General features: G+C 45.8%; 1 protein-coding gene and 1 long non-coding RNA gene across 4 annotated transcripts; both read right to left on the bottom strand.

Moving 5' to 3' along the window:
• Nucleotides 1–858: 858 nt before the first annotated feature.
• On the bottom strand, nucleotides 859–6859 carry VMA21 (vacuolar ATPase assembly factor VMA21). Its single transcript, XM_042876816.1, has 3 exons — nucleotides 6767–6859; nucleotides 5023–5132; nucleotides 859–3822 (listed from the first exon to the last, which is right to left on the bottom strand). Exons 1-3 carry the CDS (start codon nucleotides 6820–6822, stop codon nucleotides 3680–3682), a joined length of 309 nt encoding a protein of 102 aa, XP_042732750.1. The 5' UTR covers nucleotides 6823–6859; the 3' UTR covers nucleotides 859–3679.
• An 8942-nt stretch (nucleotides 6860–15801) lies between these two features.
• On the bottom strand, nucleotides 15802–20846 carry LOC122182931. Of its 3 annotated transcripts, XR_006180041.1 has the most exons (4): nucleotides 20791–20846; nucleotides 20494–20652; nucleotides 20320–20405; nucleotides 15802–19944 (listed from the first exon to the last, which is right to left on the bottom strand). It is a non-coding gene; the product is annotated as an uncharacterized LOC122182931 (long non-coding RNA). The 3 variants fall into 3 exon arrangements; XR_006180040.1 differs by having other exon boundaries at nucleotides 20320–20652; XR_006180039.1 differs by lacking the exon at nucleotides 20494–20652 and having other exon boundaries at nucleotides 20791–20830.
• Nucleotides 20847–27016: the final 6170 nt, after the last annotated feature.

Here is a 27016-nt window from a genome sequence, read left to right on the forward strand (position 1 = left end):
ACAATAACTGCAGCTTTTTAAAAACCACCACAATCGCAGGAACAAATGTTTTTCTGCTAACCACTAAGGGAGAATATAATTTTTCAGCAAGCACAACTCCCCCCACATAGGAATCCAATAGAAAAGCCTGCTATCTAGTCTGTCATGCTGCTAATGTGGCATGACAAAACCACATCCTTAAATCTCTATCAGTTTGATAGTTACAAAGAACAAATTACACAGGAGGTTGTTTAAGCAGTGTATTACTATGCCCCCCCCCCATACAGAAAAAAAAAGTGGTATTTTGCTTTCTATATACTGTAGAGACTGCTTGAAGTGTGTGTGTTAGTCTGGCAGACGATTCCTGTTAGCAATATGATCATCAACAGCACCACCTTCTCAGCCAGCTGTTCACAGATGAATTAAATCAGGTATTGTTAACCATAAACCAAAGTCAGCCACCCGCAAACTGGACAGGCTGGATATCCACCAGTGTTCTGCAGACACACACACACACACACACACACAAGGGAAATTATAAAAGGCAAAGAAAATTAAACTAATTTTGAGAAGCTACTGATTTTCCAGTCCTCAATTCCACCCCACCTCCCTCCACTATTCCCACCATTTATAATCTTAGGAAACATTCGATTAAATTTCTGATACAATCTCAGTTTCAAAATATTCGCTTACAATCACTTGTTTTACCTAAACTAACAGTAAACCTACACAAACACACGATGGATCACCACTAAACAGCAACATGCAAGTACTGTGCAGGCCACATCTCCCAGTTTTGTCTTTTTTAACAGCAGTTGCTTCAAATCCATTCTCAGTAACATAATGAACTTAGAGCATCACTTTAAAAGTACCACATCGTTACAAATTTTACATTGTTCTTTTATAGAAAATAAAAGCAATGCAACAAAATACGGAAACTGATCACAGTTGTGGAGCAATCAATATTTAAACAACAGATCACAATGATTATTACACAATAAAACGTGAGTCACCAGTTAAGTTAGCCTAGGCACTAACAGGGACATGAGTATAAACACTTAATAAAAAGCTGCAATCAAGCTCTTGGAATATAATAAAGCTTGGCAAGTTTAAGGCACAGCGCAGCTCCCAGCAGAGTATTCCATGCAGATTGTTCAGACTAGTTTCTGTTCTTTGAGCTCCCAAGTCACAGTGTAACTCCAGCACTTGACTGCTCACACTGCAGCACTTACCTCAGTGGTTGTTTTCAACTTCCAAGCAAGGTAAAACGCGGGGCTATTTGACTGTTACTGTCCAGGAACTCACAAATTCTCTCTTTTCTCAGGGAGAACATTTTGATCAAAACATCTTCAAAGAGAAAAAGATCTTCCTATGTCCAGCTGCTGAGACATTAGGATTTCTATACATAAATCAAGCCTCTCAGATTTTTGTTATTAACCTGTTTCCTTATTGTTCCTAGGAAATTAATCTAGCATCTAAGAATTGTGCCCTGTGAAGTAAAACAGACAGAGCACTAGACCCAGGCAGTAAAGCACAACAATCACTTTCACATCCATACACCATTACAAGTTAACACAGCTAGTGAATAACGCCACAGCTGAGTCTTGTAAGCTGCAGTATTCCTGAGCATTATTAAAGATATTATTCAAAATGTTCAGCACACACATTTATTTAGTGCATCATGTATTGCAGAGTATTCCCTACCAAAGTGAAGCACTTGTTCTACAACGTGCATGCTCCACACACTGGAGAACAGGGACTCAACACACCGCAATACAAACTACATTTGTATTTCAGTGCTATGAGATGTTAACTTTTCTCATCCATAGCCAGTTAAAGCAATTTGTATTAGCCTTACTCTCCTGTAAGTGTAGGTTTCATTGCTGATGCTTGACCATGTCCCAGCACACAGTGTGTCTGTTGCACACACACAGGCTGAGGAGAGGAATGAGTTCTGGGAACACGTTTCTCTCACTACTGGGCATGGATCCCTAATTTGTTTCATTGTTGGGTACGTTTTACAAAAGACAACATAGCAACAAAATCTTTCCAAGTCCTATATTAAGCAAAACACTTCAAAAAATACTCAACTAATACAACAAACCAAAAGTTCAAATTAACAGAAAGACCTGGAGTACAATAACTTAAAAGCAAACAGCTTTAGAAAAAGTTCTGTGCGCTGCTGGAACTGAGGGGAGAAGTTTTGTCTACATGCTGAACAGATTGCGGAGATCAGCTCAAGACAGAAATGAGGTTTAGGCTGCTATTCTACAACACAACAGTGTCCCCATGGTTGTACTATGGGAAGTGTCCAGACAGAGCTGAGGAAGAAAAAGAGCTCAACATATTGTATCATTTCACAGTGTACAGTTTCATGCACATGAAGAGAAGCAAAGTTTCCATAACGTGATCACTGTTCTGCTTCATAAAGGACAACATTTGCAGACAGCTACAGCTTGTTTTCTCCCTTGTATCTCACTTGTTCCTCCACTGCTCATTAGTGCAGGTTATAGCTGTTACTGCTGTAGTTCACCACAGGCAATGCAGTTGCATCCTTCAGCAATTATCAAGTACAAACAGAGAGGCAAGGACATAAATTGTGCCACTACGCCATTTCTTTTGCTTCATTGAGATTTAACAGTAGAAGAACAGAAAGACAAGCACTGCACTGATGAGACAAATGCTCTCAAAACAACAGAAAAGGAAAATAGAAATTAAATTTTATACCATAACAAAAATCACAATAGAAGATGAGGAAAGGTGGATATTCCACATTAGGAAGGCATCCTATGATCTCCTAAGGAACAGGTTCTAATTTTTAACTTACACAACCTCCCCAAGGAGTAATTCCACCTCACAGGAGACAAAGCTTGCCTAATATTTTGGACTCAAACTGTAACTGCAGGACAAGGTCACTGAACACATTTACCTCGTGTTGCTCTTAAAACAACCTATTCATCCTACACGAGTAACTGAACTGAGATGCCCTGAAAAACGAATTACTGAAGTCAGAAAGCAACATTTGGTTTCGACAGGAAGGTCAGAATACTTCAGAGGATGCTCCTAAGTGAGATTTTCAGAGATCACCCACAGCGTTTTCTGACAGCTTCCAGATGCTACAGGTGTAAAGCCTCAGCCTAGCACACTGCCATAAAGAGCTGCCAGTTTGGGCCAATACCTTTATTCCACTTCTTCCAACAAAGCAAGCTCTACTTGTAGGAACCTGATGAATTAGCATAAGAGAATGCAGATCTGGACTAATCACAGAAAAGAAATCTCATCTTTTCCATTTTGCTTGGACAGCAAGTAAAGTATATTACTTTTTAAACAGCAATTTAGTTAATTTAAAACATAATGCTTGCTTCAGGCCAATGTTATTCTCAGAGCAGGCCAGAAGAAATACTAAGATTTGCAAAAATAGCTACGTGATTTGTTTTTTTTAAGTGTTTCATTCTGATTTCATGTGAATGCCTCCTCAGCTCAACCTAGTAGAAGCTGATTACACCCACATACAACTTCCATCAGCATTACAGAAAATACTGCTACACATCCAAGACAAGCACAGGTCTTATCATAACTGAACAGGGTTGAAATATCAGCCTGATCTCTGCATACATCTATTACACATTTTGAAGAATGCTTTTCATTTGCAGAAAATATATTTACAGTCTGTAGGTATCAGATGATGATGGCTTTCATTTTAGTCCTGCTTGCCTTCCCGCCACTGCCGACTGCCTTCGCTCCATGCTACATACACAAACATTGCAAGCACCACATGAACTGTGACCACAGCAACTATGGCAGCATAGAAATAGCTGTCTCTGTTGGACATTCCTAAGGTACCTGAGAAGATAAAAGGAGGAAAGAACATTAGTTATGAATGCTGAAACAGAAAATAGCTTCCCCCCCCCCCCCAAAAGACCAAAATTCAATATACTGCTATATCTCAAGCTGGAGCTCAAGAAGATACACAGAAAGAATGCACTGCAATAATTACAGACCTTGAAAGCATTTCTGGAATAAAGCAACCCCACAAAACATTTAAGATTGAACACTCTGCTTTTGAAGTCCGCAATTCAGAGTTCTACAACACCCACATTTTCTTTATTATCCTCCAGCATCAAATAAACCTCATCATCCTTTTTTTCAAAGCATAAACTTTGCAGGGCAGGAAAATAGAGGGAGAAAACAACTGCACTGCTTATTTGCCACTGTACAAGGAAAAAATCGGTGGAAAAATCATTACTATAATCTACAGAACTTCTACCTTCCTAACTTCGATTGTAAAACAACTCCTCATCACTCAAGATGGTACTTCTCACAAGAAATAAGCATTCAAATATCAGAAGACAAAACATCATTTTTCCTCATCAAGGAATAACAAAAAAGACAAGTGCTCACACACCAATAACGCATCCTTCCAAACAAGCCCAATCTCATCCATGCTGACAGCTTTGCCATTAAATGACAACAAAGTTAAGGCTCTGTTTACACTTTGGCAAAAAGAACAATTCAGTACACTACAAATAAATTTGGAAGTAATTTAGCAAATTTCTCAGCCTTGAGAACTACATACAGCAGTAAGCACAAAAGGAGAAGCATCCTGAAAGACCTTCCAACTTAGTTATAAACTGACAAAGTGCTCTTAAAAGCAGCTGACTTCAACAGCTGACGTTTATAAATGCAGGTATGATTTAAAATGCAGAAAAAATACCACTGAATAACATTACTCTGTCCTGAACACACGTTTAATTGGCAACAGCTGCAGGAAGCCCATCCCTGATAATCCTGATAGAGCTCTGAGGAAGTGTGGTGTTAAGATATAATTTAGGTAAGGGGAACACTGCACCTGTACACAATATAAACCACTCCATAACAACAGTGAGTGTGAAATTGCAGACCACAATGCAGGGAAAGATGCACAGGATATGTATACAAGTTAGACATAACAGAGCTTTGTATAAATAAACTGACATTCTAAAGAGGAAAGAAAAATTTCCCTGTTTTAGCAATAGTAATGCTAATTGGGAGAGATGGAATTACCTTCAAATATATAAGCCTTTGATGAAAAATACAGCCCAACTGGCAATGTGATCATTAGAGCTGTGAAGAATAGAAGTGTTCTTAAAGTTGATGTTAATGAACCCTCATTTCTGAAATAAATAAGAAAAGTTACAGATAGAAGGAAGTCACAATATGCATGCCTGACACAGGACAAGAGCCTGCCTTGAACAGGAGAAGCAATCCAATTACTTCTCAAGAACTGAGGGCACTGGAAAAAAGTGCCAAAGGCTGAGCACACATTTGCTAACTGCAACAGCAAACCACAGTACTCCAAAAGATGCAGGAATGGCAGTTAAAGTTCACCAGCAAGGTGAGCAACAGCATTAGACTGTTCTCTTCCTGTTTTGCTAATATTAACAACATAGGTGTGCTATTTTCATGTTATTAAATATCTAGTGCTAGATACACATGCACATGACATACATGATGGTATTTCACATCAAAACTTGCCAAGTTCTACATTTTCTTTGGAAAAAATAACTACAATTCCACGCAAATGAGAAGTACCACAGCGTGGGGCACAGAGGGAAGTACACAGAATGACTTAACAGTTTGAAGCTGCAAATGAAGTTCCTTTTTTAGGTATAGTCCCTGTTTAAAATAACTTCTGTTTCCACTAAGAACCTTGGAGTAACTGTAGCAGTAATTAGAACATGGAGTTAGAACAGCATTCATAGCTTTTTTTTTTTTTTCTTCCCAGACCTAAACATAAAAGACCTTGAACAGGAGAATCAGGAGGGACTGTGTTGTTGGTAAGGTCTCCCTGGACTTTGCCTGCTAGAACAGGTTTTGTATTTACAAAACAACACACAGAGCTTGTTTCTCTGTGTGTGCCTCTACCAGTTTTTAATCACTCTGCTTCACTGACTCCATTATTTTATGCAGCAGTGAATGAACGTGTAAGCCAACCAACACCTTCTGGCTTCCAAAGATCACCATAAACAATGACAAGTGTCCTTCAGACCTTGAAGGACAAATCCCTACCAAAGCCAATTCAAGTCAGGGATACACAATTTTTATAACCCCTGGACATCTGCAAAGGTTCCAGGCACCTGGGGCAAATGCATTGCTTGAAATGTTTTACCCTCGATGTTTCTCAGGAAAAGTGGGAATAAAAATCAAGCAAACCCTCACTCTCTAACAGTCACAAAAAGATTTGTAGCCACACAGCTTTTGCACTAAAGCCAGCATCACTTGTGCTGATTAGGCCACATTATACTGACATACATTCAAGCAGCTTAAAGAAGAGATGCTCAGAATCTTTTCCCTTACTACAGTTTGGCCTAAGTTTTCTCTCTGCGAAAAGAATAAACACATTGAAGTTTTCCCATGCCTTTCCAATGCAAATGAGAACCTACTCTCTTTTTAGGCTCCCTGCTCAGCCCCTAACCGTGGATGTATGACAGTACGACCAGCAGCTTACTCCCCAGGCACCGACAAACCCGTCCCTCACAGTGCCATACGCTCGCTGCTCCCTACGCACGAGAAGCAAACGCTCGCCGTACCACGGAGCTCCTCGCCGCACACCCGCCCCGCTATCCAGGGCCTGCCAGGGGCACGCAGCACGGCCCCGCTGAGCCCGGGGCCTCCGCACGCCGCGCCCGGAGGCGGCTACCCCAGCTCAGAGGCACAAACACGGGGAACGCCTCCCTCCCGGTTCAGGCTTCCAGCCCCCACCAGCCCCCACCACCCCGCCAGTGTCCCGTCCGGTCCCGGGCCTTACTGCCGAAACTCGGGAGCGAAGGCCGCGTTCAGTGCCGCTTTGTCGTAGCGCTCCATCACCACCCCTCAGCGCCCCGCGCTGCCGCCGCTTCCGGTCACCTGACAGCACTGTCTGCGCTTCCGTCACCTGACCGCATTACAGCCGCTTCCGGTCATCTGACCGCACACCGCCTGGCTGCCGGAGGGCCACGCGCGTGCGCACAACTGGCGCATCCCGCCGCCGTCTCCCTGGCAACCGCGGGCGCGGCCCGCTGACGGAGACACCGAGCTGCTGCTGGGGACAGCGAGCGGGAAGCGCGGGGTCGACCAGTGGAGGAGGAGCCGTCCAGGTGTCCTCCTCTGCTGGCAGCAAAGTTGCTCAGAATTTTTTTGGAAAGTCCTCTTTGCGTCCTTTCGGCCCTCAAACATGAATTCGTCGCCCAAAGGCTGTAGAAAAATACCTTCTGCTGCCAAAGGAGGAGCTTCTGGTGATGTCCAGAGGGAAACGGCCCCTGCTGTAACCGAGACGTGACGGAGCAGCGGGTCTCAGTGCTGCAGCACAGCCAGGCCTTCCCACATAAAGCCCTCGAGCTGCCTGGTGCAGCCAGGCTCCTTGGTTTACCCCCCTGCTAAAGAGGGGATGCACATCCAGCTCTCCGGCAGATGGGTGTCACGACATGCTGTAGCAGCAGCCCGGTGTGTGGATACAGAGTTGTTGGTGCTCACTGAGCAGCTCTGGCAGCAACGCAGAGTGCTGCAGCCTCCAGAAAATAGTCTATGGGAGCTGTTTAGTTGAACACTGCTATCTCATCTAGTCTCGTACACAGCAGCAATAGGATACGTGTCCCTTTCATGGTGAGTCCATGTTGCTGTCTTACTGCCCAGCCAAGCCAGATGTGAATCCTGTGAGTCAGCACCTCCACATGTGACTCTTCTTGTGTTTTCCTGCACACAGCCCTCATTTCTGCAGCCTGGTGCTGCTCCTCCTCCCAGCGGCACACAGTTCATGACCTGGCACAGCAGCTTCATCCTCTTCTCAAGGCTGTCCTCCTGTCCTCCTGTGGAAGCAGCAGCAGCCAGGTCCCTTGCCCCTTCAGGCTGCTCAGCAGTGTTTGAGCAAGCCCTAGTGATGCACAAAGTCCAGCTCAAATGCAGAAGCTGGATGTGTTTATAGATTTCCTAGTGAACAAAAATGACTTGGCAAAAAAATCCGTGCATAGTTAAGATATGTCAGACAACTGAAAAATGTGAATGTCGGTGCCACGAGCATTTAATCAGTGGATACGTTGTGTTCTTTCCACTTCCACTTTGACTTCCCTGTTTGTTTCCCTGAAACAACAGTGACATAAGATAATTTAGCAACAAAACAAGGAAATATAGAAGTAGAATGATTTCACATAAACTTACCACAGAGATGCTATCAATCATGAAAGGGCAGCAAGTAACTCAAGGCCTAATAGCCCAAGTCATCTATTTTTAATACTGAGTTACCTCATATCTCAGCACACAGATTCACTCATTTGCTAGATGAAAAATAGTTTTGCTGAATAATTTTGTGCATGTTTCACTACTGTTCTTTCATGAGCACTTAAAGGAAATACAGCATGATTCAAAAATTTTCTCAACTGTGAAAAAAACAGCCTTTTGTTTACATTTTTTCTTTCAATCCTTTAAAAGATCAAGAACTTACTAGGTCCTGCCTGAGCTCTTCAGTTTTCATACACTGAGTATTCTGAAATTGCTAGCAGACCAGAGACTTTTGGACTATAGAGCAAACAAAAAATTGTCCTGAAGCAGAGATGGTGCTGCGAGCGCAAGAAGCTGCAACTAAAGATTGGTTTATTCGAGCACATGATCCTCCATGACAGTCATTGGTGGATGCTTGAAGAGTAAAAACACAGAGCACATACAGAGTGATGTCTTTCCTGGTATGTGGTCCTAGCACGGTGCTCCACAGAGAACACTGCCTGATGGTGAGGGGCTCCAGCAAATGGCAAAGCAGGGAAAAAGCCTGTTAGCCTAACTCTGGCCACGTGTTCCCAAGAGCGTGGAGCAGCTCCCTTTCTCTCAGCCTCATTTGTGCTGCAGTCCCTCTCTCTGCTCCCTGTGAATCACCTTGCAGTCTGACCACAAAATTAAAAGCAACTCAACAATGCAAACCATCATGTGTCTGCAGAAGTCAGTACGTTTGGGCCCACGTGGGGCAGGGAGTGCATTTCAAAATCTGGATGGAGAAAGGAGGCTGTGCAGACTGAGCCCTCTGAACTTGCTGGCGTCCAGAGGCTTCATCTCAAGGATGGTGCAGAGCAGCTGGGAAGCGCTGCTGGAGCAATACCATCTAGTGGCAGATGGAGAAAGAGAGTCCCACATCACGAGCAGAGCTGAAAAAGGGAAGATCTTAAAGATAGTTTTGAAAAACAGAACCACCTTCTTGTGAGGATGTATGCATACATGTAATAATCAGGGTGGTTTTTTCCTTGATTTGCCAAAGCAGAGCATATAAGTCAGATGATCAGAACAGGAGATGATATGGGGAAGGAATGATGGTTACGGGAACCAGAATAGACACAAGTTGGAAGGACTGATCCTGCAGAAGTGCCAAGCGATCCCCAGGATCCAGATTTTGAAATGACATTTCCTAGCAGCAAGCAGTGCTGAGCAGAGCCTGCCTTGAGGCTGCTGAGCACTTATTTAGCTGTAGGAATGCTCTTACATGTTTATGAAGTAGCCCAGAGGTGCGGATGAAGAAGAGCAGGTGTGAGACACAGCTTTATTTCAGGTCATGGTTTGCCATGGTCAGGGGAAAGATGCGTGATGCTTGTGACTGGATCTGAAGTGCAGAGGGACAATTCCTATCTAGAGAGCTGGCATTTGTAAGGCACGATATCATCTTTATTACAGCACCTGAGAGACTGAGAAAACAAATTGATAATTCTAGGGGCTGTGAGTCTCTTTTGCTCCATAATAAAGGCTTCTGTGCCAGAAAACTGTCCCTTTTTTCCAGTGATGCCAGTTGACATATGTGAAGATGTTATCTCTTTCTACCAAAGCCTTTCATTTTCTTTAAGTTATTACGGTTCCAGCAGTACTGCAAATACTCTCTAACTGTTTCTGAACTTCTGCACTACAGGAAGAAAGAGGTGTTTATTCCCAATACTGCAGTCCAAAAGTCCAACTTCTCAAAGGAAAACATAGAGCATGTTGCAGACTTGGGCACCAGTTTTAGATTTAGAACCAGCCTATCACTAATGCTGTGGTTTAACAAAGAAACCATATATATGGGCTTTATGGGAGTACAGTCTCTGTTACAACCCTGTTGCCCGTTCCTAGGATAAATCAGAGTAAAGAGCTAAGATGTTCTTATTAGCTAATGGAGGTTAGAAGTCTCCCAGCCTGATTTCCACCTCCAGCTATAATTGCTGTCATTTTTCAGAGAAAACATAGGGCTACTGACAGAAATGGCTGCCTTCCACTCACATTGTGAAATACCTGAGGCAACTACACTAAGAGTGGGAAAGGCTCCATTCCCACAGCTGATATAAATCAACCCATACTTACCAATTACAAGTGAAACTGTAGATAATGAACTCAAGTGAAGAGGAAGAAATTCCCTTTGTCTGTTCTGGCAAATGGAACGGATCTTACATGTTACAGGAATTAGGTCAGTATGTGACATTATGGTGCTGCCCAGGCAATACTGACTATGCAGTTGAAGTTGTACATTTGTCTCGCAGGTTTGAGGTGTGCTTTTCCAAAACGTAGAGGTGCACAAACACACACACACACACACAAATACATACACACAAACTTCCCACTTCTTTTTGGCTTATTGCTAGCTTTAGAAAATAGAAGGGGCCATTGTGGAAATGGAGAGTTATGGAGGCGATGTTTCTCTTCTACAGAGTCATAAAAAAAAAAGAAGAAAACAAGAGTCAATCAGCCCAATCAGGGTGTCAGGAAGCATGGGAAAGTCCTCAGAATCTGGAAAACCTCAGAGAGTTCACCACGATAACCTCCGAGCTGCAGACTGACAGGTTTGTCCCTCGGGCGGGCTGCTGTGACATTCAGCACCCAAGTTCTGCCGCAGAGCCTGGAAGGGCTGGGTTTGCCACCAGCACCAGGCTTACCTTGGAGCTTAGGGCTGGGTGAAAATCCATTCAATGACAGTAACTCGATCATGGGAGCAAAAACAAGAAGAAAAAAGTCACATCTAACTAATTTCACAGAAGATTATTAGATAAAAATTCACAGCACTGTTTAAGCACTGTTTAGCTGAGACAGACTACAAGCTGCTTTCCACCTTTGCCAAAAGGATTTTATCTCAAACAGGAGATTTTTTTTCTAGGTAATCCATATGATTGCCAAAAAAAAAAAAAAAAAAAAGAATCTCCAGCCAAAACAGTACAGCTGGGACGCTCCAAGTGCCCAAGAAAAAAAGCATCAGCAACTGGAGACTTTTCTACCTCCATATCCAACAGCAGAGGCATAAAGCAACAGCTGCGCCATCTGTGTTTATCCTGTGTTAGTTTATCTTCACTGTCCGATCCTGTGGCAAATTTCCCTGCCCCTGAACCAGAAAACCAATTAGTGGTAGGCACAGGCAAGAGCCCTCCCTGCCATCATCCCTGTCATTTCGTTGCCAGCTGGCCCTGGAGTTGGTTTAGGCTGCAGCAGCCAGCACTCTGCAGGCACCCGGCGTGCACAGCTGAGCAGCACCAGCTCCCAGCAGGTGACGTAGAAAAGGTTGTGTTTTCTTGCAGCGTTTGCAAGCACCACTGGAAGCAAGATGCTGGCTGGAACAAATACGTCTAAGGCAATTCCTTGTACCAGCAGAGCAAGTTTTGAGGTTGGAATGTGCACCACTGGACAGGGCAGGATGAGGCCAGGGCTGGAGCGATGGGGAAGAGAGATCTGTCAGCGTGAAAAGCAGAGGATTCTGTGACAAACATTAAATGGAGTCCCCCACTGTACAAACACAAACAAATTGGAAAAAGCAGCTGTTTCCTGACCAGTTCTAGAGATGTGTTTTATAGCGTTGGAAATGCGTGTGTGGCTTGTGGCTTGAATAATACCTGCTCATAAAAAGGATGTTGTTTTATGCAATGGGAACTGAAGACTTCATGCCTGTTAGCCCTGCTCATACTGTGCTGCTGTGGGCTGACAGCCCTTTCCCTTCAAAAGACAGTTTCTATGGTAGGCTTACAGCCACATTGTGCTTGCAGGGGAGCACAGAAGGAGCAGGAAGAGTCCAGATCTCCAGTGACTTCTTCAGAAGTGTAAACCATTCCCCTTTGGCTTCAAGACTGACACTGTTAGCATAAAATTAGAGGGAAGACCTCTTTTGTATTAGGGCTGGATTATGGCCATACCCATACGGCTTTCCTTCTGTCACAGAAGGTTTTTCTGCTGCCAGACAATCAAGATGGCCAAACTGTTATGTTACACCCTTCTTACCCACTGCGTGTGGTCATATGGCAACAGGGCAGCACTGTTAGCATTGTCTCCCCTGCTACCTCTGCCAGTTTGGGGAGGCTCATGGCTCCCCAGCCCCTCAGCCTTTGTCTCAGGGAACTAGTCCTGTAATTTCATCAAAGAACCATCTGCATTTTACCCTCATCTTGCAGAGGCAGAAACAAACGTAAAAGCCCCACATGCTTAGTAAGGCTATCTGTTGGTTATGAAAGTAACACAAGGAACCAAAAGCACAGCTCAGTGCTGTGATCCCTACACCTCCTGTAGGGAACTGCTTTGGCAGGGGGTTGGACTGGATGATCTCTGGAGGTCCCTTCCAACCCCCACAATTCTATGATTCTGTGATTCTGTGACTGTGGTCCAGAATGGCTGAGAATGGGAGTGAGAATATAATTGTTATCATCATTCATATGCATGCATGTGCACTGGTTGAAAGCTCTTCCGCGTGCCAGGTCTGGGCTTTTTTGTTTTGCTTTGCTTTGTTTTGTTTTTAATACTACAATTCCTTCAGCTACTTTCAATGTTTAGTCCTCAAAAGGACAGTACTGGGGTAAAGGTACTTCCAAAGCCCACTGAGAGACATGAATGCAAATTCTCCGTTCTGAATATAATCCAGTTGGTTACTGAATACAATCCAGTTTGGTTAGGAAAAGCTCTTGAAGTCCAAAATTCCTTCAAAATGAGTTTCAGAATTCAAAGGTTTCAGACTCCAGCCAGATCCTGGCAGACCTCACAATATCCTTTGATAAATGGCTTGGAAATCTTTGCCCAAGCACTGTGAGCAATTGGCAGTAGAGAGTAGAGATTCTGAGAAGGTCTTAGTGGAGCAGTTGTACCTCACCCTATTTAGCTGCATACCTCCAGGACTCCTACAGTATTATCTGACTTCAGGTGAATTGCAAGACTTCTGCTAAGCAGAAATGCTGCCTGTAGAAAGATAGATAGATAGAGGAGTACATATACAAGTACTTCAAATGAGAGATAAGAAATAACAGTGTTTAGGATGAATGATCCATCACCACCACAGGAAATACTATACAAATATACTGTGTGGGAAGATTTTAAAATCTGTCATTTCTCTGCTGAAACAGTCTTTAAAGCGCATGATTTCCGATGAGCTTCGCAGCAATTACAAGAAAATTACTTTCCCTCCTCCCTGTTCCTGAAAATCTCTGTTTTATTTTCATTGGAACTGACACAGCAAATGGTCCCTGTTCATCCTGTGTCCTGGAAAGCACTCCAGAGATCCAGTAAGCTGCATCAGCCCCATCACAGCATGCATACAATTTGTTAAAATTTACAAAATTACCAGTTTTCCCCTATCTTGTTACACACTGAGCCATCTATCACTATGTCACTGATGTTATTTGCATTCTCCAATAAAACAAATAGCAACATACTTGTAGCAATAGAAGATGCCAACAGTTTAGGATGTAAGCCAGACTTCTTCAACTCAATTAAGAGAGAGCTAAATTTTAAGCAAGACTGTAGCTTCAATCTGCCCTTTGCGTGTGGCATCTTAATTAGCTAATAAAAATCTCCAAGGTCAGCTATGCTGACAGGAGTTATTTGTTCTGATCCAGTATTCACCCACAAGACATTTGAGTCCTGCCGGAGCCACAGTTTGTCTTTCAGGTGACGGAACACTGCTCGAAGGAGGCCAGCATGGCCTGCCTCTAACTCACTGAGAGCAGCTCCTGGTTTCTCTGTCAGTGCGGACAGAGAAGTGCAAGCAGGGCCTCTCTCTTTGCCCAGCTTTCCTGCTGGGTGCAAGGAAAAGCAACTTGAAATTAGAAAACATCCTGTTCCCTCTGTCAAGCATTTCACCAATCTAATGTAAGATTGCTGCTCCTTCCCCAGATCTGCAACTGAGCTGACCTGTGGAGCAGAAGTGGCACACAAGTGGTTCTCCATGGGGCGCGGAGTGAAATGTCTCTCTCAACCCCACTCAGTAAAAATTACAGACAAGCATTAAAGTTAGGAATGAAACAGATTATAAATTGTGAAACACAAAAAGCTTCCAAGAAGAATCACTGTGTGCCAGTTATGCCTGGAGGCTGCAGGGGCTGAAGCGAACGGTACACATGAGAGTACAGCGTGTGCAGCACACGGCAGAGTGAGCATTAGCTCAGCAGTAGCCCATGGCTAGATGACAGATGCTTTCGTTTCACTGATGCCCGCCAATGATAGGGCAATTATTTTCTAAATAAATAATACTCACATTTCATTGAATCTTATGCTGCTTTGTTGCAGGAAGGTGTTTCCCTTGCTCTGGTTGTGAATGTGTCTGCTGAGGTTAGTAGGGATTTGGCCTTTGATGGGCATTTAATGAAATCTTGTGTGAAGACATGGTAACTGCTGCACGCAGAGAAAAAAACATGCTTTTTGCTGGCCGACTCTCCTTCAGTTTAGAAGTTCCCATTCAAAATTAATCTGATATGCTGAAAAATTGATACCATTATGATGTGTGGTTATCAGGAAGCTCAATTAAGGATCATGGCGTTCTGGCAAAATGATGATCTCTCACATCAGAGCACAAACTAGCAAACATTGCTGCGTTTGGACTGAAGAGCTGCAGCTGAAGAGGAGCAGGAGGACACCTCTGGAAGCGGTCTGAGGAGTAATGACTAACAGCCTGTGAGAAAGGAAAAGGGTCACGCAGCAATAGCTGATGTTAATGCTGATAGCTTATCTCATATCTGTTGACTGGCCACAACATAAAAACTGCTGTTAAACGTCCTTGGGGACTGAGTCAGCTCCAGTGTAATATTCTTCTTTGGCAGGAGTTATGCATCATGGGAACGGGCTGCCCTAAGAGCGACAGAGGAATCCCTACTCTTGGATGTTTTCAAGACTCAGTGCAGTAAGGCTGCAGCTGAGCTGGGCGAGTGGTGGTGATGATCTTGCTTGGAGCTGCAGTGGGGACCAGAGCTCCCTTCCAGCCGGCACTGCTCTGGATCTGTGACTGAGGTCAGCTCCCGCGTTACAAACTGAAATGGACACGCTGGAAATCCCTCTGTAACTGCAAAGGAAAACTACACTGTCTGCACAGCATACAAAACTGCAGTCGGTGATGGCTCAGGGTTAACTCCAAGTCTTGTACTTGAACTCTATGGCTGTTGAGCTGCTTCTGAAGGCACAGCACCAGCAGACACTGTCAGCTGCACCCAGGCTTTTCCTAAGTTATACGTTCAAATATTACATCCCTCCATCACTTACTATTTTAAATAAAGCCAAACGCATACTGGCACAGAGGAATTTTTTCTTCCGACTACCTGCGAAGCCTCCCCAGCGGCCAGCACTGCGTTCCGGCCCTTTCCCATCGGGACACAACAGCACCGAGCCCCACGCAGAGCTCGGCCGTGTGCGGCTCCTCCCGGCGCGGCGGCGGGCCGTGCCGCCTCTAGGTGGCGCTGCGCAGCAGGGAATGGCCCGCTGGGGCATCGCGCCGCGTTCCAGCGCACGCACGGCTGAAAGGCCCGACCTCCAAGCGAGCTGCCCGTTTCTTCAAATCGGTTTCTTTCGGGCTGTTAAGGTGGGGGAAGTTAGCTCAGCCACATCGCATGCCATAATTTACTAGCCACTGCGTAATTCCAGGTTGTATAACCTCCCAGCCCCTGCCCATGTCCTGGTGAGGACCTCGCCGTGGCAGAGATGCTCTGCTGCACCATCAGCGATGTCAGTGAAAGGTTGCACAGGAGTCCAGAAACAGCAGGAGGTGCAGGTAGTACCAATTTAGACTTCAGTTTGGATGTGGTGCTCAGGGACATGATTTAGCAGAGGGTTGTTAGAGTTCGGGTAGAACGGTTACATTGTGGTTGGACTTAATGATCTTTAAGGGCTTTTCCAACCTGAGCAATTCTATGATTCCATTCTATTACCCTCTATCTAAATAATCTGTGTCTCACTGGGATAGTTTTTGTTTCTTTTAAAGGTAATGCAATAGTGCTGAAATTACAGGCTGAGGTCTGTAAAATCTGTCCTACTAGTGTTAGCACCATTTGACCAGCCAGAGCCTGACCAAAAGGCAATAAAAGCAGAAAAGACTGCCATTGCCTTGGCTGAATGTTGTCAGATTACCGTGACCACACTGCAAGGGGAATCTGCACCCTGCAATAGCTGTGTGCAGGCAGCCAGCCCCAGGGTGCCAATTTCCCAAGATGGAATATCTCATCTCCCCAGACACCAGGTCAGTACAAACATGCTTCTCCTTTGATACACAAAAGCATAATTACGGTTTGTGGAAGTGCTCCAGGAAGAGCGCTGATAGTTTTCACCTGCAAAGAAAAGGCAGCTCACAGCCTTTTGCTTCCCCCTTTCTTTCACCAAATCTCTGAGGAGCTCCTCCAGAGATCATTTTTTCCACTCAGCATGTCACCGCAGACCAGCAGAGCAGGATCCACAACAGGCTGAACAGTTGGTGCTCAGCCTACGCAAAATTCCATCCAAATTCACACATAAGGTGTTCCTCTTTTCTCACCTTTGGGACTCGTCTCAGCTGGTATTTTCAGAGCTCACAGAAGCCAGAGCAGCGACTACCCTGTCCAACCCATTTACGCCATTTTAGTGACTGGAGTCACCATCCCAGACTGGGAAGAAGTAGGTTCTCTTTCTGGAATACATGATAAAAGTTTAAATCCCTCCCTGCCTTGAATATGCAGAAATGATTGAGTCTGGGATAGCTACTCATTCACGTATGAAATGAATCTAAATTCCAAAGTCTCAAAATTCTGAATTGAAACTCAAATTAACTGGAATAGCGAGTCTCCGAGGAGTGAAATCACTCAAGGGGGAGTGTGGTATAAAATCCATAACCATCACTGACACTCAGTACTCCCAAACAAATGAGTTAGTTCCTACAACAGAGAGCCACGGGGCCTTTTCTTTTCATTGCTTTACCAAATACTTGTTCTCCCCACAAAAAGCAGGACAGTTTAAGGGGAAGAGACCAGAAGCCTTTTCCCGCTTGGGGTCTCACTGGGGCAGCAGGACTGCCTGCACACAGCAGGGGGGTTGAAACTAGATGATCACTGTGGACCTTTTCAATTGAGGCCATTCTGTGATTCTGTGACTGGGGCACGGAGCTCTGGGGCTCTGCCATCTGGTGCCAGCTCTGCCTGGCTGGAGCAGCCAGGGCTCCTGCACGAGGGATGCAGTCAGCTTGCTTGCGGGAGAAGCTGTGTTTTGGAACAAATCTGCTGATGGAAAGCCTGAGCTGAGGGCAGGTCCCTAGTAGAAAGGGATTCCCATATAAAAAAGAGGTTGGAATCACCGCTGCACTCTTAGGCAGTTCCCTGCTTTTCTCATTTTATGCAAGGAAAGGTCATTAATACTTTTAAAGTTCTGCTCAGTGGCTGAGAGTTATAGCAGAACTCCAACTAGCTGAAAGATTTTCAAAGAATCAACATTGGTCTCTCACGTGCGAAGGTCTGGATGCAGTGCTGTTCTTCCAGGCATCTCCCAGGCATGGTGGTGGATACTGCACACATCTGGGTGCTCCTCTGCAGCCACCTCCAGGGCATGCAGTCAGGGCCGTGCGATGGAAATCACTCATGGACTATACAAAAGCCAGGGTGGTTCTGCCCATTATGACATTATATAACCAAACCAGAGCAGTGAGATAAATGGACCCTTATTCTTTTTCTTTGCCATATGGCTGTTGTGAAATTTTTCATTATCACAAGTAATCAAGGTGATGTCACTCCTCATTCAGTACACCATGCCCCAAAATATCCCAGCTTGCTCCTCTCAATAGCCAAAGAAATATTGTGTTCTGCTACTCGAGTTTTAATTTTGCAGGCTTAGATCCCAACACAAGTCTGGGCCGGCTTTATGAATTCCGATGAGGCTGCAGCTTAATGTGGCAGTCTGATAGAAACAGACTGAAGGGAGGCGAGGATTTAATAGCCATGGCCCAAGTGCTCAGCTGGTAATGAAGAAGGCTTGTTATTACTCATTTGCATTGCATAAGAATGAAATCCAGGTCCAGGCTTAATAAATTCATCCACATATGAAATAACCTTCCTATTTTCTTTTAAGGATTTCTAAGTCCAAATTCAGAGACAAAAATGCGGGCACTGATGGATGAAAGGGATGGCTGAGCACCAAACAGCCTGGAGCAACTCTTCTGGGCACCAGCTACAACCAAAGGCAAAAGCAGTCTCTCAGAGAGAAGTTGTGTTACTGCACATGGAAAAAAATCCCTGCAGCAGTGGGAATGGCGTGGCTGTGAGCAGCCTGGCTGCGAGGAGCTGCAGGTGGGTTTGCAGGAGTCTCCCCACAGTCGCCTCTCTGGTGTTTGCCCTCGGAGAGCAGCAAACATCCTGTCCTGAGGGCAGTGTCTGCTTGATACGCAGGGCTCCAGGAAGCCTGGCTCAGCAATGGCTCCTGCAGATCCTGTCTGGATGAAAATAGCAATTATTTTTCCTCAAAGACAAGTGCTTTTCATACTTCTAGGTGTTCAGGCTCAGGCATCGCACTGACCTAGGGAGAGGCATCGCACCGCAGCAGGAGTGTGAATGCTCTAGGTAGGCACTCTCAGAAACCAGCCTAGATACCAGAAGCAGCGTAAGTGCAGACACAGTACTGCTTCTGAGTTAAATGAACCTCTCAGAAGGCACAAACCGCTGCAGAGCTCAGTGGGCAGCTGGCAGAAGCTCGGATTTCTTCACACGGCACCTGCTGTGCCATGTCAGCACTTCCCTGAATGGAAAGGAGCAGCGAGCGGCACACCTCGCCTGCCCTGCTGTGGACAGTGACAGCACAAACCCTTCGCAACAGCTACTGCAAAGCTTCAGACTCTGGGAGAGACAAAGCTACCCAAGAGCAGCATTGCAAACAGGTACCCATGGAAACGTGTCAGTGGCTTACATCCATCTCAGCAAGTCCTGGAGCAGCAGGGGACTAGGGGAACAAAGCAGCTGGCAGAAGCCTGCTGGCATGACCAACCTGTGTGCCCCTCACAGCTGCAGCCCTGCACAATCAGCACCTTCAGTTCTGCAGTCTTTTGGTCCACGATATCCACACGATGCAACGCAAAGTTCACACACTGCTACTTTTCTCATGTTGTGCATGAGAGATAAGAGGTTGGAGTTTACGTGATGCTTCCCTCTTGTTTGACTGGGAGCTGTTCAGCACAGCTGCGTTCCTGCATGGAGCTCTGTTGGCAGGAGCAGACTCTCACTAGATCAACTTCTGCAAGCCAATGTCTCCAGTGCAGGTCCTAAATGGAATTTCCAAAGTGACTTCCTCCACAGCAGCATGCTGCTCCACAAGCAATGAAGGGGTTGATGGAAGGAGTCCCATTAGCCAAACCCCGGGAATCTGCGCTTCACGGGCCTTTCTCCTGGTGCCAAGGGGAGCCTTAATACCTGAGCCCATTTTGCAGGGCCTCCTCACAGAGGGAACAATGCCACCAGTTACCTTGCTACATTCTTTCCTGCTGCCTGCTTTGGTGCAAGGTTTCTAGAGGGAGCAGCCCCCCCACACCTGCTTAGCCTCCCCCCGCCGTCAGCCAGTCCAGCTGTGGCTGATAGAGGGTCAGAAATGCTACTTGTCCAGCAAGCCTTCCTTCTCACCACGAGAACTGAATTGCTCTTATGTTTCTCCCAGATTCATCTGCTTTTGGAACAGCCTAGCCAGACATCACAGGAGAAGAAATAGATCTGTGCCCATTGCTGTCAGGGTCTTTCTAACGAGCAGTCTATTATGGTCAACAGCAGGAACAATCTGAGAGGCAGAGAAAAGCACTTTTGAAGCTGAGGCTTAGCTAGCAAAATACTCCTTTCTACAAAGATTTCAACCATCAGATCTAAACTCAGAAGTTTGGACTGTTCTCATGTTGCAGACATGGAGTATGCACAAGAGCTGAATGGGAATAAATAGCCACCCGTGAGAGCAACAAATCACTGCAATCCGATCTTGATTTGTACTCGGGCTTTAAAGACATTTTAATTAAAGAAAATGTAGAAATTGTAAGTACTTACTGTTTCTGCAATGCCAATATGGAACATCATTTATGGATGCGCAGGGAGATGCAATAAAATATATTTGGAGATTGAATTTATTGCTGATTTATAGCTGTGGGTGCAGAACAAGCCTTACCTCCTTACTGTGCAGCTGCTCCTGCCTCACATCACTGTTTAGGGACTGGCTGCATGGAAGATTTCAACCAGGCTAAGGGAGAGAGCCTCATTGAAAAAGAAAGTAAAATGCTTTTAGAAGCAGTGTACTAAATTAATGTTCCAGGCAGTTTAGAAAGCATCTGTGCTTGCTCACTTAAAAAATAAGACTGCCAGTGTTGGAACATGCCTCCTTCCATCACACCTTCGTTTTGGGCTTAGGAAGGCACTCGCTCCCAGCTCCAGGTGCAGTGGTGCCAGCAGAGAAGATAACAAATATCCACAGCTGCATGGACCCACTTCTCTCAGTTGGGCTCTGAAAGGATGACAAAGCCATCAGCCTGAAACCCACTGCTAGGAGAGGTCTCTTTCCCAGTGTACAATCCATAGGTGTACAGACATTAGGCTAAGTAGGCTCATCACCGTGGAAAGATAATAAATGAAAAATGCTCACCGGTGTTGTAGGCTCACACCAAACTCCACAAGAAGCAATCTCCAGAAAGAGAACCCTCCTCAGTGGCAGTCAGCTGTTAAATGGGGTCTAGGAGAGCTGCAGCCAGGCTCCACCCCTTCTGGTAGCACAGGTGAATTGCCTTCACCCGTGTTCCTGTGGCTGATGCATTGCTCGCCTCAGGTGGTCAATCAGAGGTTCAGGCTGTGACCAACAGTTCCCATGCGCGCAGCCCTTCCTGCTGAGCAGCCCAGGTCTCACTGCAGGCAGCAGCTGTGGCCACGCTGCCGGCCTCTGCTGTGGTCAGACACCTGCAGGGCTGTGAGAGGACACAATTAGGAGAAGCGAACCTCTTCCTACTGTAGTCCTACAGGACTGCTGATGTTGGTCTGGCTAAAAGCAAGATTGAGGTGAAGGGCAGAAGGGCTGGCAGCCAGGGCACAGGAGGATGGAGGGGACAACTCTCAATTGCAGAACAGCCCTGCGTCCTTACAGACTGTGCTGGGACTTGGGTCACCTCCTGGCCACGAGCTTTCAGAAGATGAACGCATTGCCTTACTCCCAGACATGGAGCTGTCTCTGCACCAGGCTCAACACCTCCAGGTGAGCGTGAAGCAGCTCAGCTGTCACCCAGCCTGTACCTGTGGTCGCTCCAGGGATCCGCACAGATGAGAGCCCAGATGGAGCACAGCTCTCCTGGTCTCATGCCAGCTTCACTGCAGTTCTGCATCTTGGAAGCACTCTGGTTAGTGTGTCTGGAGAGAAACATTTCAGAGACGTAAGCTCTGTACCGTCTGCTCTTCCAGTTAGTGTTTTCCACCAAATATATCTCCGACAGCCCGTGAAGTTTCTGGGCAATGTGATGAAAGCATCCATGTTCATCAAAGCAATCTTTGATTAGCTTTTTAACAAAGTACTTTTACCGACGCGAAAAATAGACCACATCCAGGTTTAAAAGCCATTTTCTCCAACCCCTGATGTTACCTTCAGGTGCCACAATACTCCAGTAACAAGGAGATCATCCTGCAGTGGCACAAAGCTCTTTGGGAGGGAAGCCCGAAAAGCTGCATGTGCACCTCCAAGCACCTCATCCTCCTCTTCCCACTTGAATTTCGGCAGAATTTTATGGAGAATGTGGTTACTTCCATCTGTCTGCGGCTGGAAGGAGAACTGCCCAAGAGCAAAGCCAGCTGTGAAGGCGTCTGGAAGCAGACAGACTGAATCCAGCACTCTGCCATAAACAGACATGCTACGTCCCCAGTATCAAAAAGCACGGGTGTTCAGACAGGCTGTGAATAATGCAGCAGACAGGAGAAATCCATTTAGAGGCTCAGAACGCTCTGTCAAAACTACCCCAGCCCTGCACACAGCACCCCAGCCTGCTTCCAACCTGGGCAGCCAGCTCTGCTCCTGGGAAGGACTGTCCCAGAAGACCCATGGGCAGCGGCCGTGCTCCTGCAGCCTGCAGAAAGCACTGCAGCTAATGCAGCATCACGTAGCCGTGATCGGATGGGGACACTTGGTTGTGGAAAAAGTTCATCCAGCCTGGAGATCTGAAATCATGTGGAGCCAATATAAGTAACTGAAACTTTCCACTAATGTTTCACGTTCTGCTCCCACGCACCAGACAGTGCTGTGTATTTCTGTGTGCTTCTTTGGCTGATTTGGGGCAACCTGAGGAATTATAAAATGAAAGCTGAAAATTTCCCTGGATAATCATGAGCTACAAAAAGCCGTGAGCCAAAGGGAAGATTTTCAGGCTGTCCCAGAGCTTGGGAAATCTTCCCAGGCACACAGCACAGTGCTGGCAGAACACATGCTCTGGATTTGGCTGCAGAATGTAGATGTATTTTTTAAACGTACAGACATCTCGTAAGCGCATATAAGGACACAGTGGGACCTGGAAGATCACAGCAGCTCAGCGGGGCCAGGCTGCAGGAGTCACAGCTGCCTGAGGTCTCTGCCAAGGAGCAAAAGCAGTGAGCCAGAGACCAGGTGACTGTATAGGGATGCTCCCACCACGCTGACCAGCACAGTATCCTTCAAAAGAGTGAGAGCACAGCTGCAGTCACATATATTCCACCTTCCATGTGGAATACACCATTCTCCTTAAAGCAGGGGGTTTGTGGCATATAGGGAGAATAAATCATCCTGGGCATATTTAGGGATGTCCTACACTCCCTCACCACTCCCTCAGGAAACTGAAAGTGGAGAAGCTAAAATAAATTGCAGAGATGAGCAGTAATTTATTTTCCCATCTGGAAAAAATAATTTAACTACTCAATTAAATATTGCCTACAGCCATACTATTACAGTTGCACATCCCATCAGCATTACAGACAGATCTTGGTCCCTTATTACTGCCCTTCTTGCTGGCTGGTACTTAAAAATTCTAGTTTAATTAGATGACACCTTCCACAAATGCTACACTATTGGCACATGATAATTAAAATAGTATGTAGGAATTTCTGCCATCCAAGAAACCTTCTTAGGAATCATGTGTTTTCTTACGTGCAGTATGGAACAAGTAGATGACACGTTATTTCTTAGCTCATGTTGTTTTGAGGCCCAGGACTTCAATCTGAACTCCTTTCTCTCTCTTTCTTTCCCCCCCCAACGGTTTTTACCCAAGACCAAATCAATTGTTTGTGCAATTTAGTTTCCATTGATTTCTCTGAAGTGTTTATCCAATATTGAAATAGACCACTTTAATACTGAGTTAAGAAGTAAGTATCCCCATTAAAAGGAGCTTTAATTCTGATTGCAGTTATTACACCTAATTATAGCTGTCTTGAAACAACCCAGTGAGTTGGGGAGGTTTGTGTGCGATGCCTGTGCGTGTGTAGTCAGCTCTCTGATCTACTGAAATATATTCAGTTATTTCCCTGTCAAACGTAACACTGCATGGCACAAAGATGTGCCTCAGGCACTTGTTGCAGGAGTGCTGTTAAGGAGGTGGCTGGAGCAGCAGAAATGCACCTTGCTCCATGTACCACCACCTCCGTAGCAGGTGGCCCCCCTTGTAGGCAGCCACCTTCAGGTGTTCCCACCAACCCCACGTGTGTTAACGTCTCTTCTTCTTGCACAGGGGAACTGGGAAAATGCAGGTGAAGAATTTTCCCCGTGAGCAACCCAAGTCATGATCAAAGCCTGCTGACTCACCTTCCCCCACCTTCCATCTGCCTTTCCCCATCAGTAGTCCACCCTCTGTATGATGACAAAGTGAGGTATGCAGAACGCAGTCTGGAATGCATTTATATTTATGGACTAGCTCAATTGGTTCCTCCATTAGTTTTGTCAGATGATTTTCCATCTCTTCACCCTCTATCCACCTCCACCATCTGCCTAAAGCTACCATCTGCTGAAACGTTCGGGGGAATTTACATGTGATTGAGAATTTTGCGCCGCAAATACAACAGAAGGAGGTGGATACTTTGCATTCACATGTGCTTAGAAAAAGCACTTCATGCTCCAGATCCCTGTGAGGGGCTCCTCAGGGGCTGCATCTTCCTAGCTCAGCTGGAACCACAGAATCATCACTTTACTCACTGAATTGTAGTATTTCCTTGTACCCTTTGCAGGGATGAGGGATTCCCTCCCTGTGGGTACTGTATGAGCAAACATAGGAGAAAGAATCTGGCGCTCTGGTCAATACCTTCTGTGTACATGGCTTGATCATGAAACCATCAAGGCAAAGCCAAGAGACTGAGTTCTCTCAATGAGCTTTACCCACTACATAGTTAAGGCCTCAAAGATTAAAACATGTGTGTGTATGTATCTATATACACATATATCTATACATATATATACACACACACACAAATCCCAAAGATAATTCTTCCACCGCTAGATTTGTAACACAAGCTCCCTACACATATCAGATCTCTGGGTACATATGCAGATGTTTCAGCCATATGCAGCAACATATGGCGTGCTTTTTGCACTAACTAGTCTTTTTTTTTCCTGTGCAAGGCTATGAAACCATGAAAAACACAAACACAGAGCATCCCAGCTCATGTAGGATGAAGGGAACATCTCTGCTGCCCCCGTGTCCTCCTGCAGGCAGAGCACTGCGTTCAGCTCCCCCCGGCTCCTGTCCTGGTGCACTCCAAACTCTGCAGAAGACCTCTCAGCACTCTGGCTATGGGCACACACCATAGGAGCTCGTACTGCCCTCCATCTGAGCCCAGCACCAATGTGCAGTCACTGCACCTGGTGCCTCAGCAAAACGCTGCAGCTCACTGTGTCTCCAAGCAGCAGGCATTTCTCCATTCTGACCAGTGACCGCCTTCCGTGTTTGCAGAAGTTATTTGTAGGGCAAAGATGTTTTTCAGGATGCTGAAAGAAAAGTCCCTTCCTCAGACGAAATTCAATACAAGCACTTGGGATTGAAAAGGTCGCGGCTGTTAGGCTGTCCAGAGTGTAGTTCCTCCTGGTTACAGCAGCCACAGAGCAGGAAGAAGAGGTCTGGGGATTCCAGCCTGGCTTGCAGGAAGTGTGGAAACAGACCCAGGATATATTGAATCTTATAAAACAAACAGCAGATCGGCGTGTTTACAGTGTTGGATCACAAGGAGGTTTCAGGTCATCACAAAATTCCCCAGAAAGAAAACTCTGAGTACCAGCAGGGACCAGGGGGAGCTTAGCCCCAAACCCAAAGCAGCCTCATCCCTCACGTGTGGGGGCAAGGCCACAAGCTTCCATTGCTGTGAAGCTACAACTGAACCACAGTAGGTAGAAGAGGCTGATGTGACAATCAGAAGGCAGATCCCTTTCACACTGAAGCCTTTCTGGATATGTTGATGTACAGAGCAGCTTCTATTTAACATATGCCTCCCACTGCACAACGTAAGTTCTAACTCTGGCAGCTTCCCTGTGGCTCAGGGTTCTGTCTCCTGTGTGCTCTGCACAACCTGCAGTTGACCACGCTTTGCTCCACACAAAACCAGTTTACCAATCCCTTAAATGCAACATCATCGCTTGTGATACAAATATGAGCTGAGGTATAAGTGGAGCAATAAAAATCATAAATTACTGAGATTCCGATTCTTCAAAGAAACGCTGCATTCTCTGCAGTGCAGAACTGGGGCAGCCTCCTCACAGCCAAGTGTACCTCCCAAATGCCCGTCAAAAGAAAAGTAGGAGGTATTCAAATAACCTGGCTTTCTGGAAGGACACAACTATTTCAATCCTCTGCTGGAAGCTTATTGAAAGAAATGTCAGTGTTTACATGCAGGAAAGGATGTTTGCCTGGAAGAAAAAAAAAAAAAAAACCCACAGAGCCACAAAGATGTGAAAGGATAAAAGCTGCTTATCTGGGGGTTCTGGTTCTCAGTTCCTTGTGTAAATAAGAAGACTGCATCTCCAAAGCAAAACCTGGTTGTGAAGCTCTGAGCCTCTGCCCACTCTCTCCTTCTGATCCCAGCATGAAAAGCAGCTGTGGTTGGCACTGAGCTGTGACCAGTACCTGATCATCTAAGAGCACAGGAGCAGCCTGCAGTTTCCTCAGCTGGTCCCTAAGCCATCTGCCCCAACCACAGCATTGATGCTCACAAATACCTAACCTAGAGGAGCCTGCCAGCCTAGGGTGTGGGGCAGAGCCAGAAGCCCTAAGTCACACTAAATACACTGAAAAACACGGCACAGAAGTATGATTCCAGTGCTGCTGTGATACCATCTAAAATACCTGCCTCGCTGTTATTTTCATCTGCTCACTCACCTAGCCTATGAAATCCCACAGGGATGTATATGCTGTGTTTTTTGAGAACAGGGAGCTTGAAAACTTGCCTGTCAATGGACTTGACCATGAGGTCACTGCTGCAGTCTTGTCTCCCCGCACCCCGAAGCAGCTCTGGCTGAAAGCAGAGGACAGGCTCTAGATGTCAGGAGGACAATTGCTTTTAAAACAAGAGAACAGCTCAGTAGGAAATGCAATAGCACTTCCATCTTCCCGAGCGCTCTCGTTATTCTTGAAGCTGTCCTACTGTATGGATCTGACAGCTCAATAGCTCACATCAGTGCATCTGCAGCCTACGCCGAGATAAAGCCATTTGGAAATGAAATGGCAGAGGCTGGATTTCCAGTCCTGGTGCAGCTCAGATAGATGCCTGAGTGGAGACAGAGAGAGCTGATGCAGAGGTACAGGTGGCAGCCAGCGCTGTTATTGCACTGTGGGCTGAGACAGCCGTGTCCCTGTGCCACTGGTGGGCACGTGCTGCACGGCCCAGGG

The sequence above is a fragment of the Lagopus leucura genome, unplaced genomic scaffold, assembly GCF_019238085.1.
Source record: "Lagopus leucura isolate 7727_CA_CO unplaced genomic scaffold, USGS_WTPT01 Super-Scaffold_100016, whole genome shotgun sequence".
NCBI classification, from domain to species: Eukaryota; Metazoa; Chordata; class Aves; order Galliformes; family Phasianidae; genus Lagopus; species Lagopus leucura.